Genomic DNA, 17,177 nt, shown 5'->3' on the forward strand with positions numbered 1-17,177 from the left:
ACGAGATGAAAACTTTGGAGAAAGGGGTACATTAGATGCAATGCTGTTGTTTGCACAAGCTGGGAATGAGATGAAAACTGGAGAAGTGCTCTGCATCTTTGGACAGTCTTCTCTCCCCTTGTCCCCAGGGCAGAAACCTGTGCCCACCCGCTCCCGGAGGAGCAAAGCTCAACTACACCGTGCTGATCGGAGAAACACCCTGCGCCGTCACCGTCTCCGAGACCCAGCTGCTGTGTGAGCCCCCAAATCTCACCGGACAGCACAAAGTGATGGTGAGGGACCAAACGCTCCTCTCAGCATCCCTCCTTCCCTCCCATCCCTTCTCCTCCTCCTCCTCCTCTTCCTCCTCCTCCTCCATCGCCCTGACTCACTCAGACACTGAGTGCAATTTCTTGTCGGAGGATCGGTAGGATTTTAGATCTTTATGGCTGTCTAATTGGAAGCTTAAAATATTGATGTGGATTAGCATGGAGAAACTTCTTATTTCCTCCCTGAGACTCACTCACTCGCTATCAGAGCCTTCTGGAAAGAACAGATCTTCCCTCCCCGAGACTCACCACCTACTATCAGAGCCTTCTGGAAAGAACAGATCTTTCTGGCAGTGCCTTCAGCCCCAGGTACCATCCTTTCTGTGCTGCTGCTTGCTCTTCCCCGAGTAGGAGAGGCCACTTTCCTTGGGCTGCTCTCCCTCCTGCAGGATGGGAAAGGATTTTATCAGTCCTTGTAGCCAGACCTGATCTGCTGAGGGGATGGAGAGGTTATGTCTTTTCCTGAAGCAGAAGCAGCCGGGGACATCTGGACACTGGTTGGCTCAATGGTCTCATCCAGGACAACAGTCAGTGTCTTCCTCTGATTTTTGGGTATTGCTGCTTCCTCTGATCCGCTCACCGAGCGAGCAGGCAGCTGCAGAAGAGCTCGAGTGCAGCCCAAATGAGATTGTAATTGTGATTTATTTCCCTTTAAGATCAGCATCCAAAGCATATTCAGATTATCACAGTGTGATCTGCAAAAGCCCAGCCTGGCTGAGAGCTGTTTGCATCTGTGGCCAGGGCACAGCCAGGAGGATCCTGGCCCAGCATTAACCCCCGGCGGGTTCTCTCCTTGGCTCCCACACTCTTCCCTTCGCTCTTCTCTCTTCCCAGTTGCTCTGGCTCCTTGTCGGTGAAATTATCGCTGGGTTGCTAATGTCCACGTTTTACAATAGGGAGTGTCTTTTCCCGAAGCAGAACCAGCTGGGGACATCTGGACACTGGTTGGCTCAATGGTCTCATCCAGGACGACAGTCAGTGTCTTCCTCTGATTTTTGGGCATTGCTGCTTCCTCTGATCCACTCACCGAGCGAGCAGGCAGCTGCAGAAGAGCTCGAGTGCAGCCCAAATGAGATTGTAATTGTGATTTATTTCCCTTTAAGATCAGCATCCAAAGCATATTCAGATTATCACAGTGTGATCTGCAGAAGCCCAGCCTGGCTGAGAGCTGATTGCATCTGTGGCCAGGGCACAGCCAGGAGGAGCCTGGCCCAGAATTAACCCCCGGCAGGTTCTGGGTTCTCTCTGTGGCTCCCACTCTCTTCCCTTCACTCTTCTCTCTTCCCAGTTGCTCTGGCTCCTTGTCGGTGAAATTATCGCTGGGTTGCTAATGTCCACGTTTTTCCTGGCCCAGCATTAACCCCCGGCGGGTTCTCTCCTTGGCTCCCACACTCTTCCCTTCGCTCTTCTCTCTTCCCAGTTGCTCTGGCTCCTTGTCGGTGAAATTATCGCTGGGTTGCTAATGTCCACGTTTTACAATAGGGAGTTGAAAGCTTATAAAATGAAAGTCAAATGGAGCCATCAGATAATAAGCACAAAGCTCAGATAGTGAAGGGCTGGCACATTTATCATGACTTGAAGCCTCCCTGTGTTCACATGAGCTGCACCCTCGGTGTCTGAAGGCGTCGGAGCTGCTGTGGTCCTGGCTGAAACAGGCAGTTCAGTGCTTCCCTGGGGGTCTCTACAGCCTGAGGAGTCCGTGGCCTGGTCGGGAAGGATGGGGCTTTTGGATGGGTTGACACCAAAGTCACTGGTTCCCCCCGTGGTGCTTTGTAGGTGCGTGTTGGTGGTATCATCTTCTCCCCCGGTTCGGTGAGCATCCTCTCGGACAGCCTCCTGACCCTGCCGGCCATCGTCAGCATCGCGGCCGGAGGCAGCCTGCTCCTCATCATCGTCATCATCGTCCTCATCGCCTACAAGCGCAAGTCGCGAGAGAACGACCTCACCCTCAAGAGGCTGCAGATGCAGATGGACAACCTGGAGTCCCGGGTGGCCCTGGAGTGCAAGGAGGGTCAGTGCTGCCTGGAACCAGGCACTCTCTGTGTGCTGTCACCCCACAACCTGCCTTTTCCCTACCAGAGCACCCCAGTTCCCCCAGTTTTCTGTCAAGGAGCGGGGTGGGTGTCCCTGTGAGGTCTGCACGCCTGCCCACCGCGTTGGTGGCAGCCACGGCTCTGCTGCCTGATGAGCAGAGAATGGGATTAGAGCTTGATCCTGCTTAAGCAACGTGCCTGGATCGTGCTGCGAGGACGGCGTGAGCCCCAGGGGTGCCCAGCACAATATGCCCCCTTGTCTAATGGCCTTTTAGTAAAGAGCTTTTAAAAAGGCACGGAGCGAGATTGGGAGCAGAGGAGGCTCAGACCCCCCCCAAGAAGCAGCCTGCATCCCAGATGGAAGGTGGTGGGGCTGGAAAACTGGTCCGGTCCCTCCAGTCTGTGAGGTGGGATCCCAGGGTGGCAGGAGCAGGTCTGAGGGAGAGGAAGAAGCTCCTCAGGTATTTGCTTATGGGAAAACTTGCATGTTATTTGGAGCAGCCAGACCTGCTGCTGGCCCATTTCAAGACACACAAGCCTTGTTGCTTGCAAGGAGGTGGCCAAGCCTGGCTGCTCCACGGGGGAGCCAAGGTGGAGGTGGGCAGTCAGTGCTGTAGCTGGTGAGTTGAGAGAAAAAGGGTTCTGGGGAGCTGTGCTGCTGTTGTTTTGTCCGTCCTTCCAGCTGGGAGGGAGCTTAGTCAATCAAAGACAAATAAATGGAAAGCTGCAAATTTCAGAGTGTGACCTCTGTATACAGAGAGAGTTGCACTGGGTTTGTTCAGCTGATGTTAAAAGGATATAGCCTTGAAAGCACAGGGCAAAAAAATGAGATCTATTCAGGAGAGACCACAGCTTCGGCGTGGGCACAGCCTCGCTGGGGTACAGAGACCTTCTGAGGCCAGTATTTCCTACTTTGGGAATTGGCCCAAGGACACACATGCAGCTCTATAACACGGTGATGTTATGTTACGAGAGGCAGAATAAATTCCTTGCTGACCCCTGCAGCAGGCAGTTTCTACTTGGATTTGATCTGTATCAGATTTGATTATTTTGGGCAACTGTTGATAGAGGAGGACAACACGAAGAAGAAAGGAAAATGTGGGAGGTACCAAGTTATGAAAATAGATCCTTATTTCTCTGCAGCCTTTAAAGGTGTTTTAGGTGTGTATACAGAGGTGTGAGCTGCATACAAATTAATAAGCATCTTTTGTTCTCGGCTTCTGCTCTGTGCAGTTAGTGCTCTCCCACTCTCAGCTGCTGAGACGGAGTCTCTGAGGGTGAGGGTCTGTCTGAGCTACACACCAAGGTCTCCCCTGAATCAGATTCCTGACCTGGCCCCGTTATGGTTGCTGCCGAGCCCCCGAGGAGAGCAGGGAGCCCCCCCCCTGAGCCCCTGCCCGCACCCTCAGCTCCTGCACCTCACCTCTGTTCCTCCCTCTTAATTCTCTTCTCCCCAAATAGCTTTTGCAGAGCTGCAGACAGACATCAATGAATTAACCAGCGACCTGGACCGCTCCGGGATCCCCTACCTGGACTATCGGACGTACGCCATGAGGGTGCTTTTCCCCGGCATCGAGGACCATCCCGTCCTGCGGGAGCTGGAGGTGAGGAACAGGCTGTGCTCCGGCCCTCGCCTTTCCCTGAGCACTCGGGGAAGCCAGTGTGAAACCCCGAATCACCTCCACACCTTCCACACCAAATCTTATTAGGCACTGGGGTTAACAGGATGACCCCCCAGCTCATTTTAACTAAGAAGCTGGTGTTTTATCTCCATCACACATTCATTCCTCTCTGTTTCTTCTCCCCGGTGATGCTTCAGGTTTATTTTATGGGGTTTTATAGAATCGTAGAATCATAGAATTGCCCAGGCCAGAAGGGACCTCCAAAGGCCATCTGCTTCGTTCCTCTCTGTTTCTTCTCCCCGGTGATGCTTCAGGTGTATTTTATGGGGTTTTATAGAATCGTAGAATCATAGAATTGCCCAGGCCAGAAGGGACCTCCAAAGGCCATCTAGTCGGACTCCCCCAACTAGACCAGGTTGCCCAGGGCCTCGTCGAGCCTCTCCTTGAATATCTCCAGGGAAGGGGCCTCAACCACCTCCCTGGGCAGCCTGTTCCAGTGCTCCACCACCCTCCCAGTGAAGAACCCTCTCCTCATCTCCAGTCTAAATCTGTTCCCCTCCAGCTTGAAGCCATTGCCCCTCGTCCTGTCACTGCAGGCCTTTCTAAACAGGTTCTCCCCAGCCTTCCTGTAGGCTCCCTTCAGGTACTGGAAGAGGACAGTGTACTGCACTAGGGCATGATCACTGCAGCCTAGGCTACCTTCAATTTTGACATCCCTGATGATTTCGCTTGCATTTTATATTGCTATAGCATGCCAGGTAAGTTATAGGGGACTTTTAAAGTCCTCTTTAATCACTTTACCAGGCAGGGGCAGGCTGGGTGTCCGGGAGCATCCAGCCTAGGAGCATCCCTCTTGGAGCATCCCTCTTGGAGCATCCTGCTGCTGTTCCATGGCGTGTCCACGGGAGGGCAAGCGCTGTGCCTAGGCATGGCCAGCCTCCCGCTCAGCTGCCAGAAAACCCTTTCATCTCCCTGGTTTTTCCACTAGTTTATGTAAATATATACATAAGATCCTCACTGAGGATTTAGGAACATCGGTAACGTAAAAGGGGCCATCAGACCCCCTTGCAGATGGGCCCTGCTCGAAAAAGATGTTGCTTCAAGAAACATTCTCTGCAACCAAGCGTGGGGCTGCCGTCCTCTGTCTGGGATGCCCAGAGGTACCGGGCTCAGCACTCCCTCTGGGAGGCTGGTATTGCTCCAGGGAATCTTGAAGGTCCTGGTGCCTTCACACAGACTGGGTGGGAGGTGTCCCCAAACCCTGGAGGTGTCCCCAAACCTGAGATGTAAGAGGACGAAGCACTGATTGCTTGTGCTCCATGCAGCCGCATTGCTTTTCCAGGCGAGCACTACCCAGCATTAATACATCAAATAAAATTCCTTCCCAGTGGGCCACCAACACTGAGCAGTTGCCCTGGCGTTGGTAAAGCTCAGTGAGCTTTGAACCAGCCCCCCCAGCCCATTCCCAGGCCCTGAACCAGCCCCCCCCAGCCCATTTCCATGCCCTGAGTTTTCCACCCCCACGCATTGTATTCGCTCTTTAAATTGCCAAATAAGCTGATGCTCTAGCAAACAAATATATGAGTGCTTTTTATTTGTTTTACTCATGAAAAACAGAATTGCAGAAGTGATAAATGTGTTGCCAATTACACAGTTGCTTAATTATGTAACGTTAGTAAAACCAATACATAAGTCTCCAAGATGTTTGGTAAAGAGTTGCTTAATGTAGTTCATCATTTTCACTTGTAATGAATTACTTGAATCTGCAACTGGCTGAAAGCCTCAATTAATTTTTTACACTTGTCCCATAATAAAGCAATAGTCTAAATTAGTATTTAATTTACTTACAAGAGTGTCACTTTTTGTGCAGAACAAGCAAAATTGCATGTCATTTATGGGGCCGTTAGCCTCAAAGCAGCAGCTTTATGGCGTGCAGAGAGTGCAGCTCGGAGCAATGATTAAGGCAAGTCGTGCTGGGGGAGGACAGAGAAGGTGATGCTTGGTCAGGACAGGCCAGAGACCACATTCAGGGATGCTGAGACCCTGAGAGATGCTCGTGCACCCAGGGTTAAACCATTCACCCCCCTCCCACGATGGGAGAGTGACCCCACAGCGCTGCAGGGCTGCTCTCCGGTCCCTTGTCCTCCCACGCCGTGGCTGATGGGTCTTCTCTCCTCTGCAGGTCCAAGGGAACGGGCAGCAGAGCGTGGAGAAGGCCTTGAAGCTCTTTGCTCAGCTGATCAACAACAAAGTCTTCCTGCTGACCTTCATCCGGACGCTGGAGCTGCAGCGCAGCTTCTCCATGCGGGACCGCGGCAACGTGGCCTCGCTCATCATGACGGGGCTGCAGGGCAAGCTGGAGTACGCCACCGACGTGCTGAAGCAGCTGCTCTCCGACCTCATCGAGAAGAACCTGGAAAACAAGAACCACCCCAAACTGCTCCTGCGCAGGTAACGGGGGCGATGGGGAGGGGACAGGGCTGGGGACAAGTCAGTGCGGTCCCTTGGGCTGGCACGGCCACGAGGCTGGTGGCATCTGAGGGCTCTGAAGGACCAGGGTGCTGGTGTGGGAAGGAAAACACTGCTCTCCATGGGTGGCTTTGGATAACCCATCCATTTCTTCGCCTATTTCCAGGACACAGGGTTAACTATGATTCCACAGATGGCCGAACAGGGCCTTAAATTGGATCCAAGAGAGCTCTTATCCCTGATGGATCTCTCTCCCTCACAATCTCTTACCTTTCCCCTGCCCCAGCAGCTTCCCCTTCTCCACTTTGCTGAGAGCAGGTGATGATGACAGCAGTGTCACCTCTGTCATCCATCTGCCTCCTCCCTGCCCTCCCTGCCCAGCTTCTGCTTCTCTCACCCATGTGTGCAGAGGTGCCCGAGCAGTTCAGCAAAGGGGTTTAGCCCCCATGGTGGTGGGGAGGCAAATGGCACAAAAACTGGAGGTCTCCATCACCTGCAGGTTGCTGGTACCACATCCAGGGTCTGGAGGAGTAGAGATGCAGCTCCTCCAGTCATTTGGACTTGATGACCTTAAAGGTCTCTTCCAGCTCAAACAATTCTATGGTTCTTCCTGGATTTCAAGCTCTTAAGGACAGGAGCCTGATTTCTTACAAGTCAGTACAGTACTTATGGTCCTTGTCTCCCATGAGCTGTGCCATTACCATGGTAAAACGTTAATGGGAGGAAAAGTACCTCTTGGAAAAGTGCTGTGAGTTGCCCCTGGAGCTGCCAGGGAAAAGCAGGCTGCCCCGTGAGGCTCAGTCCCCCTCCTGATGGCACCTGGGAGACCCTCAGACCCTCATGAGCCTCAGCTACCTGGCGGTATTCATGGGCTTTCTCCTCACACCATCCCTGTCTGCCTGGATGGAGCAGCAGCGTTTGTGTTTCACGGCTGGGAAGGAGCTCAGGGATGGATTGAGTGACTCGCCCGTGATGGTGCAGGGAAATGGCAGGAGGAATAAAGGGGAGCTGGGGTTGTTCAGCCTGGAGACGAGAAGGCTTGGGGGAGACCTTATAGCGACCTTTCAATACCTGAAGGGTGCTCATAGAAGAGCTGGAGAAGGACTCTTTGCCAGGAAGGGTAATGATAGGACAAGGGGAAACGGTTTTAAATTGGAAGAAAAAAAGATTCAGATTAGATCTCAGGTGGGAGGTGTCCCTGCCCAGGGCAGGGGGGTTGGAAGTCGATGATCTTTGAGGTCCCTTCCAACCCAAACCATTCTATGATTCTATGAGAAGCGTGGATGAGTGTAGGCCAGATCAGTGGCCATGAGTAAAAGGCTACCCCGTGTTGTGAGCCACCTCCATCCCGTGTCCCTTTGGGTCCTGGATTCGGCCTGTGGCAGGACCATCACTGCCCCATGGGCTGCAGCCGGCATCTCGCTGGAGCAGGTGGATGGAAGAGAAGGGAGGATTTCACAGCTCTAGGAAAGTTTCAGGGATTCCTCCAGCCATAATGAATATACTTGACAGGAAATTGCTTTAAATCTGGCTGTGTTTGTGGAGGCAATAACTCATCTCGGAAAAGGAAGCCGTCTTAATTTCCCCCGTGGTTTGACGAGTCGCTGGGAAGGCATCTTCTGCCTCAGCCATCAATAATGACTTTCCACCGTGCTCCAAAAAATACACGGCTGGTGATCAGAGCCCTGCCCGCTCCCCCCGCAGCAAAGGGACAGGGCCACGGGCAACACCAGCAGCATCGAGGCCGATTGTCCTGTGCCAGGATTTAGCCATTTCATGGGAAACCTGGGACATTTCCAGGGATTGGGGCATCAGCCACTCTCTCTGGGCAACCTGGGCCAGTGTCTCACCACCCTCGTCATAAAAAATTTCTTCTTTATATCTAGCCTGAACCTCCCCTCTTTAGTTTAAAGTCATTTTCCCTAGTCCTATCACCACAGCCCTGTTAAATGTGGGGCTGGAGCCCCGTCCCAGCCCTGTCCCCTGTGGGCTCCAGGGTGGTGGAGATGCACAAAACTACCAGAACGTCTTGTTCTGACTTAATAAGGACTGATCAGCCACAAAGTGAGATATTTTTTATTTTTATTTTTTCAGCTCTCTGGTGGCAGCAGTTGATAATTGGCACTCAGTTCTTTCTCTCTTTCTTCCTCGTTTTCCCCTCTCTCTTTCTTCCATGACTACCCCTCACGGGAGGCAGCAAAAAAAGTTGACATTAAATCAAATAGCTGCTCTGGTTGCTGGCACAGAGAGCAGCACACAGCGGTTCAGAGACCTAGATATAGCGGGGGAAAATTAATAAAATACATGTTTATTTTTTGAGTCCTCTCAGCCATTTTTTTGTTTAGTTTTGTTTTATTCCCGGTGCCTCAGAACGTCGGAGGAGCAGCCGAGGCACTGGTTGCTGGCGTCAGGCTCCTTTGGAAAGATCTCCCTGGATCGTGCCTTGCCCCTGTTATGTGGTCAATATGAGAAGGGTTTTCTTCAAGCCTAGGGATTCTCCCCTGCCGGGTTAATCTTCAGGAGCTTATTTTTTTATTTTTAGAGACAGATCTGTAGCAGTGGTTCAGATACCAGCCCAGCCAGTAAGAGCGGTGCCTGCCCTCCCAGCGTGGCAGAGAGACAGCCAGGTCAGGGCCCGTGGTGGCCAGCAGAGTTTAAGGGATGGCTTCTCCAGCCATCCTGCTCCAGCCCAGCTTCAAAGGCAGAAGAGGCAGGGAAAATAAATACACAGGCTTGTTTGTGAGGAGCCTGCAGGGCTCCTGCAGCTGCACCCCGCTGCGATGCAGGTTATAAGCAGCCCCTTTCCCCAGCCAGGGTAGGAGAGTGATGATTAACTTAATTGCTGGCCTTCCCCGGGACTGGTGCACTGCAAACACCTCCCGGCGTCAGCCCGTGTGGAGATTCCGTGAGACTCTGCGCTCGCAGGTACGGAGAAATGGGATTCGACAGAGATGCTCAGAGGCATTTCTTTTTGCTGTTCCATTCAGCTGATCTTGTCTTTCTGCTAAAGAAATCAAAGGGAACAGTTACTCGTAGGTACGGAGAAAGGATTCGACAGAGATGCTCCCAGGCATTTCTTTTTGCTGTTGCATTCGGCTGATCTCGTCTTTCTGCTAAAGAAATCCAAGGGAACAGCTCGGCACGGGAGGATCCGATACCCTTCTCCCACACAATATACCCCAAATCCTCTGTCACTCCTTATTTCAGGTATTTTTATGGTGTCGGTGTCAGGCCACGAGCAGCCAACGGGGTCGGGACACAGGTGGCGATCTCACTGGTAGGGCTAATTGGGAGGCTTGCCAATTCTTGATTTAATTTCCTATTAATAAATTAAATTAATATTCACCCTGGGAGTCCTGAATATATCAGTTTCTGAGTTTTTCACCTATTCTGTAGCTGGTATCACCAACTCCCTGTTTTCCATGGCTCGCTGGCACAGCGGTGTGCTGGTGCTGCTCCTCCTTAATTGGGCGACTGAAATATTTTTAAACAGGAGAACAATGCGCGTGTCAATTTGTAGGATGAATTTTTAGGCAGTTAATCAATTCAGGCTTAAATTCTTTGGGGATCTGCAGACATTTTCCGCAAATTCCTGGCAGATGTTGTGATCCTGAGAGATGATGGATAATGTGACCCCGGGTCCGTTTGCCGCCTGGCGTCGGTTTTTTGTTTGCTGAAATCTCTGCCTCCCATTTAGACACGATCTGCTTGACTTTGGGATCAAACCCTGTTGCTTCAATAGTGTGTGTTTTTCATTAAATGCCAGAGCTTTCAAACATGCAGGATGCTGTATAAATACATTCTGAGGGGCAGCCCTTGGTTCAAGGCAGCAGAGCAGATGGGGGAGGATGGGGAAAAGGGGTCCAGAGCGGGATGGTGACTCGCTCCAGCTCAGGGTAGGGATGGAGGTAGAGGTTTGGTGTGTGGTGGTGACCACTGAGCATCTCCTGGACGGGTCAGGAGGCATCACTGACAAGACTGACACCAGGAGCAGAGCTGCTGGTCAAGGAGATGAAGGTGCAGAGAGGTGGCCAGCCCCAGCAGGGATGCTTTCTTGCTCAGGGTGAAGGTGGAGGGAGCCGTGGTCCCCAGAGGAGAGGGTGCTGCAGAGGACAAGGTGCTGGATCAACCCCTCTCCGCTTGCCAAAATTTGGCCCAGATCCTGGTATGGCATGTGGCATGAGGCTGGTTGCAATGGTAAAGCCAATGGTGCAAGAAAGCCAGGCTGCCCTGGGGCACGTTGGCATCTGGCTTTGCCTGCCACCCCCAGCCTCAGCTCCGTGCTTGGGGCTCAGATGTGGCCCGTGAGACCCCCTGCCACCAGCACAGCCCCCCCCTCCCCACCCCAGGATATAAAAATTGTAGTGCTTTAAGGAAAGTCTCCGGGGTCCTGCAGAGCCAGCATTAAAAACTATCATTAGGAGGTATTGTATTTAAATTAGAGATAATGTTGGGCACAATGTGGGGAGAGGACGCTGGGTGGGACTGGGGAGAAAGCTGCAATTTCCCTGCCATTGTCACTCTGCTGTCCCTGATTGCCAGCAACTGCTGCAAATCCCAGTGATTTACTGAGCCAGGCTGTAATTTGCACCACGTGCGAGGAGCCCGGTGTCACCAGGCTCCTTGTCACCAGCCCCATCAGGGCCGTGACGGGCTGTCAGCTGGGCAAGCTGCTGTCAGCTCCACGTAGCCAGGGTGGGGGGACAAATCTGGCCACATCCTGCTGTCTGTCTGCTCTGGGGAGATTTGGAGCCTCTGATAGATGATTTGGTTTTGTCTGTAATGTCTGTGTCCTCCCGTCTTCCCTAGGACGGAGTCGGTGGCTGAGAAGATGCTGACGAACTGGTTCGCCTTCCTCCTCCACAGGTTCCTCAAGGTAAGGAGGGATGGAGAGACCCTGCTGCTGCTTTGCTGTCCCCCCCAACCAGCCCTCCCCGGGGTGAACCTGGGCTTGAAACTCCTCAGTCAGACTCCAAGTCAAAAGATGTAGTTGGGGAGGTGGAAATTTGCTCGGGGCTGGAGCTGCTGTTAAAGGGGCTGAGCAGAGCTCACGCAGCCTCCACGCTCAGCCTTCTTCAGCTCTCAGGTCACCTGGTGTAGTCTCCTGTGATGGAGTTTCTGTTGGACCTTTTCAGTACTTAGGAGAAATTCTCACTCACATCGAGCTCAAGCGGCCTCCACGCTCAGCCTTCTTCAGCCCTCAGGTCACCTGGTGTAGTCCTCCTGTGATGGAGTTTCTATTGGACCTCTTCAGTACTTAGGAGAAATTCTCACTCACATCTCTGTGCCTGGGCTTCCATTTTTTTTAACTTTATTTCGTGGTTTTGGAAGCCCATCAGAATTTGCTTCATGGGAGCGAACAATGAGATCGAGATCTCAGATTCCTTTTTTACAGCCATATAGATGCAGTAGAGATTTACCAAGCCAAAGACAACATACCCATGGAGCAATGGGACTCATGGTTTTGGCTGTCCTCTCCTGGAGCTGCTGGGGGCTGAGCCTGGATTGCACATGTGCTATGACTGAGTCGAAGGGACTGTTCCTGGGCTGAGCTGAATCACGAGCAGAGCCTGTCTGCAGGCCAGAGGCCCTGGAGGAGATGCACCTTCACCTCTGTGTTAGTTTTGCTGCTGTCTCGTTGTGTAGGAGTGTGCTGGAGAACCGCTCTTCATGCTCTACTGTGCCATCAAGCAGCAGATGGAGAAAGGCCCCATCGATGCCATCACAGGAGAGGCCCGTTACTCCCTCAGTGAGGACAAGCTGATCCGGCAGCAAATTGAGTACAAGACTCTGGTGAGTGATCGCTGCAGAAGCTGCCAGAGAATCTCTTCTGTCCTCCCCGCGTGGCCATGAGCTGGTCTAACCCTTAGGCCAGTGATGAGGACACTCCTGAGAAGCACAAGTGTTGCGGGTGCAGCAAAGCCTCGCGCTGCCAGACCTGTCCCCAAATCAGGGATGTCCCAAATTTGCAGGTACAAAGAGCCTGAGCTCAGGTTTTCGAAAGGCAGGGTTTGCAGGGAGCCTTTCATCTCCCTGAGCATTGCCCTCCCTCTAGCAAATGGAAAGGGCCATCTAGGACTCCTCTAGTGATGTTGTAGAGGTACTAGCTGCAGCAGCAATGACATAAATGGGGTTGTGGTGGTTTTTATGAGAACAGGTTGTGCCAGATGTGGTTACAGTTCTCCCAGCTGCTTGTCCAAAGCCCTTGAGAGCATGATCTGGTTCTCCTTCTCTTCCAGATCCTAAACTGTGTGAACCCAGATAATGAGAACAGTCCAGAGATCCCCGTGAAGGTGCTGAACTGTGACACCATCACTCAAGTCAAAGAGAAGATCCTCGATGCAGTGTACAAAAACGTCCCATATTCTCAGAGACCAAGAGCTGTTGACATGGACTTGGGTAGGAGCTTCCCTCCCTTGCAGGAAGGGGGAGATGGGATAGGGTGTTGTTATTGGTGGTTCTCCTTGGGTTTTACAGAGCTTGGAAGCTAGAGCTCAGGCTGCATGATGACCTGGAGCTTTCTGCCCCTAAAATCATGGATGCTGCTCTGACCAGATAGGTTTTGAACTCCATGGGATCAGCTAATTGTCCATTGATCACGGAGGCTTCAGAAGTCGTTTGCTCTTTCACTCTGCTGAGCAAAGCCTCTCCCTGAGGTTGTGTGTCCTACCAGAGCCGGGGTGGGGGACAGAGGGGCTGGGAAGGTCCTGTGCCTTGGTTCAGCTGAACACCTCAGAACCTTCTGCATGGGAACTAAAATGCTGCACTTTGCTGCAGGAAAACCATCAGCGGGACCTTCCTTGAAGTTCTAAAATTTAAGAGCAGAATTTAGCTTTCTCTGGGTGCCTTTTCCCCGGGAGTTGGGCTCTTCTACAGGCTCCTCTGTCCTGTGGTTGCTTGAGCCAGAAGTGGGTAGAGCCTGTTGGTGCCTTTTTCCCTCTGACCGTGGTGTCTGCCTGGTTTTTGCCTCTCCCGTAGAGTGGCGGCAGGGCCGGATAGCTCGTGTGGTCCTGCAGGATGAAGACATCACCACCAAGATTGAAGGAGATTGGAAGCGCCTGAACACCTTGATGCATTATCAGGTAAGAAAGCAGCCCCAGCAGACACTTCCCAGAAAGCTGCCGGGAGGGAAGAAAAGCAAAGCAGGAATTTAATTCCCCAGTAGCTCGTCTACCAAGACAGACAGGGAGGTCACATTTGTATGATAAACCAGAAGGGTTCAATGTGCTTATGCATTAGACGGGAAAGCAACCTTGACGTGGATCTTATAGAAACTAGCAGAGTTGAAAATTGGCTAAATTAAAGCCGCCAGCCGTGCTGGTGAGAGAGAGGGAGCGACAGAGAGGGCTGAGCTGCTGCTGCTGGAGAGATGGGGCTGGGGTCGGGTGGCCCATGGGGCTCGGGTCTTCACGAGGGGGTCTGGGACAAGCAGGAGTGCAACAGGGGAGGAAGAGGAGTCTCTGGCTTCCTTCAAAGCTTTGCAAACCCCACACGATCAGACGGTCTGCTGAAGTGGCAGCTCACCTCTCCTGCTCGTGACCTTCCTACGTGTTGACTCTTGAGCATCATGCAAGGCTTTAAGAAGGGAAACAGAACAAATACTTCAAATACTGTCACTTGGGAATGCTGCAGGGAGGTACGGGATGAGGCCAAGTCAAGAAAGGGTGAATATCAGGGGTTACTTCTTGACAGGGTGACATCAAACCTCCTAAGTCCCAGACCTAGTCTTCCAAGCCAAGTACCAGGAGCTTTGCCACTAAGGATGTATAAAACAGAGCTGGACAGTGAAGGTGCTCTCCTGGGCATCGGCCAGGGTGGGCCAGGTGACCTAAGGAGTTGTTGCCATCTTTAGCTTTTGCAGTTTGTGTGCCCCAGCCCAGCCTGTGCTGCTCTGGATAGGGATGCAAAGGTTGGAAAGGGCTTCCTAGGGTGTGTGGAAGATGAGAAGAGAGGTAAAAACGGAGCTGAGGGAGGTTTGGTTGAAGGAAATCGAAGGCTTTTACTCAAAGCCTGTCTGCAGCGGAGGATAACTGCATTAATTGGGACCTGTAACCTACTCCTGTCCATCACTACCTACACAGAAGTGTTTAGTATTTAATCTGGCATCTTTCCCTGTTTATACACCATCTCGAGTCCATCAGCGTGACTCATGCTGTGTAAGTTGAATGAGAGCCAGTATTGACAGGCGCCGTCTAATCAGGGAGCGAGGCAGAGAGAAAGGCATAAATATGCAAAGTGCATGTAAAAAAGCACCTCGAGGGTCAACTTTTCCAAGCAGCCCCAAGGATTTAAAGACCGATTACTGTAAAATGTCATAGGAGCTGTGCAGATGAATTCCATTGTTTCTAAAATCTGTTTTACCTGACAGTTGCAAGGGATTAACCAACATGCAGGGAAGCGGCGAGACTTTATTATGCCTTGATCTTTAAAAGTCATCTTAAGGAAGTCACAAGTGGGAGCCGTGTTTGTCTGATGTGCAGGGGGAGGGAGTATTTTCATTTTAGCGCCTGTGGGAGAATCTGAGCCACAAGTTTACCCTTAAAATAAACAAGATCCTCACAGCACTCGGGCTGTTGGAGCTATTCCTGCCGTTTGACTGTCAGTTTTGGGCTGGAACAAGGCAGAAGTTTGCTGCCAAACATCGGAACAGGTAGGGATGGCAGACGTCTCTCCCCGCGCTGGCCCGGGCTCTGCACAGCCCCACGAGCTGTTCCAGCCATAAAGAGAAGCCAAGTTCTCTGCACTGCAACAGAAATCTTGTCAAGGCAGGGCTTTTGCCAAAAACAAACAGCAATTTTTTTATTTTTTTTGTATTCTTACTAGTTGGTTTGGTTTTTTTTCTGTTTGAGTAATAAATGTTTTTATTAGGTATCAAAAATACAGATGCTCCAGGACTACACAGTAAAACAAATATGTGGGCAAAGGCACAGCACAGAAGAGGGTATAAAATCATTTGAGTTTCAAGCACTGCTGCCTCACCATTTCATCCAGGGGTGTCACATATAGAGCAGGTGTGGTTGAAGCCATAAAAATGACATCTAGATTTCTCCGGCTTCTGGAGGACTAGTGAAGATGATTTCTAAATTTCTAGGAAAAACGTAAAAGCTAGCTCTGCAAAGTGCTCTCCATCTTTTATTCAGAGCTGTCTTGTCCAGGTTTTTGGTCAGATGCCATCTACTTGTATCTGCTGATGTGAAGGCAGAGTGGTCTGTGGATTTGCACGCAGTAATTGGGGATGCACAGCCCCTGCTTCCATCCCACACCACGTTCTGGAGGCTTTCAGGGGGTGCTGTCACCCAGGAACAAGCCCCCAAGCAAGGACCACAACCTGCCTGGTCCTCCCAGCCCTGTCCCTTCCATCCCATACCCCGTTCTGGAGGCTTTCAGGGGGTGCTGTCACCCAGGAACAAGCCCCCAAGCAAGGACCACAACCTGCCTGGTCCTCCCAGCCCTGTCCCTGCTCCCCGTTCCTGGGGTCCCTTTGCTCCTCAGCCCCAATCCCTGCAGCTCCTGGGCCCCATCGAGCTCCTGCCACATTATTTAACTCCAAGGGTTTCTCAGCTCCACACCCGGCTGCTGGATTTTGACATGATTACATTTGTTTTCTAGGTGTTTAGGATGGTAAAAGTACAATATACATCTGCATCAACCCAGAAAATATGCTTTTCATGGGAAGCCTTCACATGCAAAAGCCAGATTGCATTTAAAAAGGAATATTCATCTCTGTAATATTTTTTTGAACCTCTTTATAGAATTACAGAGAGAACTGTATGCCTGCTGCTTATTTCTTCATTTATAAAAATAGATGTGTAGGTTAAATAGGCATAATTCTTTGTTAAATTCTCTGGAGCTTTTAAACCGTGTTGTAAGGAATTGTATTACATTTGTGTAGTATCCTTTTGGTTTCATGCCTATTAAACTCCATGGGAGAGTCTCACTCTGCATGGTTTTACTCAAGAAAAATGAAACACTGAATTTAATATCAAATGATTTACAGTGGCTCATGCAGGGTTAACTCAGAGGCAGCAGAGCATGAATACCTGTCAGCCGCTGTGACTCTGGGAAGGCTGAGAGACTAGAAGACTATTTTAAATGAAAAATTAGAAGCAGAGAGGGAAGATTTGTGTGGAAAATGAGACTTAGGAGCGGAGCTGGAGCCAGCATCCTCCCTGCATCCCTGCCTCCCCAGGCAAACCCGCTCTCGGTGTCTGGGCTGCTGCGGTCCCTGCTCCAGCTTCTCTTTTTTCTTTTCTTTAAGGTGTTTTGTGCAGCACGTTTCCAGCTCGCGGAAGAATCGGAATATTTATAAAGTTGTAAAAGAGCCAGGCAGCTTCGCAGGCGTCTCTGGGGTTTTATGGGAGTGTGGCAAGAGCAGAGCGAGATGGGAAACGAATGTGTGTTACATCTGATGCTGATTTGCATGCTGGTGTTTTTTAGCTGACAAGAGCCATTCGACCCAAAATTTAGAGAGTGAGAGTACTCCGTGTGTGTGTGTGTGTGTGTGTGTAATTTTTAATGCCTCTCTCCCAGTTAACCACAGCCCTGGTGGAAACAGATCCCGGCGCAGTGTCCGGGGAGCTCCCTGGGCTCCTCCGCGCTCAGGTTTTTCCCCCCACCTAGTGAAATTGAAGTGAAGTGGCAGCTAATGACAGCCTCCGAAAATAATGTCACCACCTGAGCATTTCCTCCACCGACTTAATAGATTGGATGAAGTGAGGCAGGAGCAGAGGGGGAAATAACAGAGG

At 51.4% G+C, this 17,177-nt stretch overlaps 1 protein-coding gene across 2 annotated transcripts in view; it reads left to right on the top strand.

Annotated features, from left to right (window-relative positions):
- Positions 1-17,177, top strand: part of PLXNA2 (plexin A2) — a 217,552-nt gene that overhangs the window by 186,617 nt on the left and 13,758 nt on the right. For both annotated transcript variants that reach the window (XM_014948566.1, XM_014948565.1), the window contains exons 19-26: positions 129-272; positions 2,085-2,319; positions 3,803-3,945; positions 6,146-6,414; positions 11,242-11,308; positions 12,079-12,225; positions 12,672-12,831; positions 13,411-13,514. In XM_014948566.1, the coding sequence (XP_014804052.1) occupies positions 129-272; positions 2,085-2,319; positions 3,803-3,945; positions 6,146-6,414; positions 11,242-11,308; positions 12,079-12,225; positions 12,672-12,831; positions 13,411-13,514 (1,269 nt within the window). The remainder of the gene's footprint in view (positions 1-128; positions 273-2,084; positions 2,320-3,802; positions 3,946-6,145; positions 6,415-11,241; positions 11,309-12,078; positions 12,226-12,671; positions 12,832-13,410; positions 13,515-17,177) is intronic.

Source organism: Calidris pugnax, unplaced genomic scaffold (assembly GCF_001431845.1).
Source record: "Calidris pugnax isolate Ruff unplaced genomic scaffold, ASM143184v1 scaffold91, whole genome shotgun sequence".
Taxonomy (NCBI): Eukaryota; Metazoa; Chordata; class Aves; order Charadriiformes; family Scolopacidae; genus Calidris; species Calidris pugnax.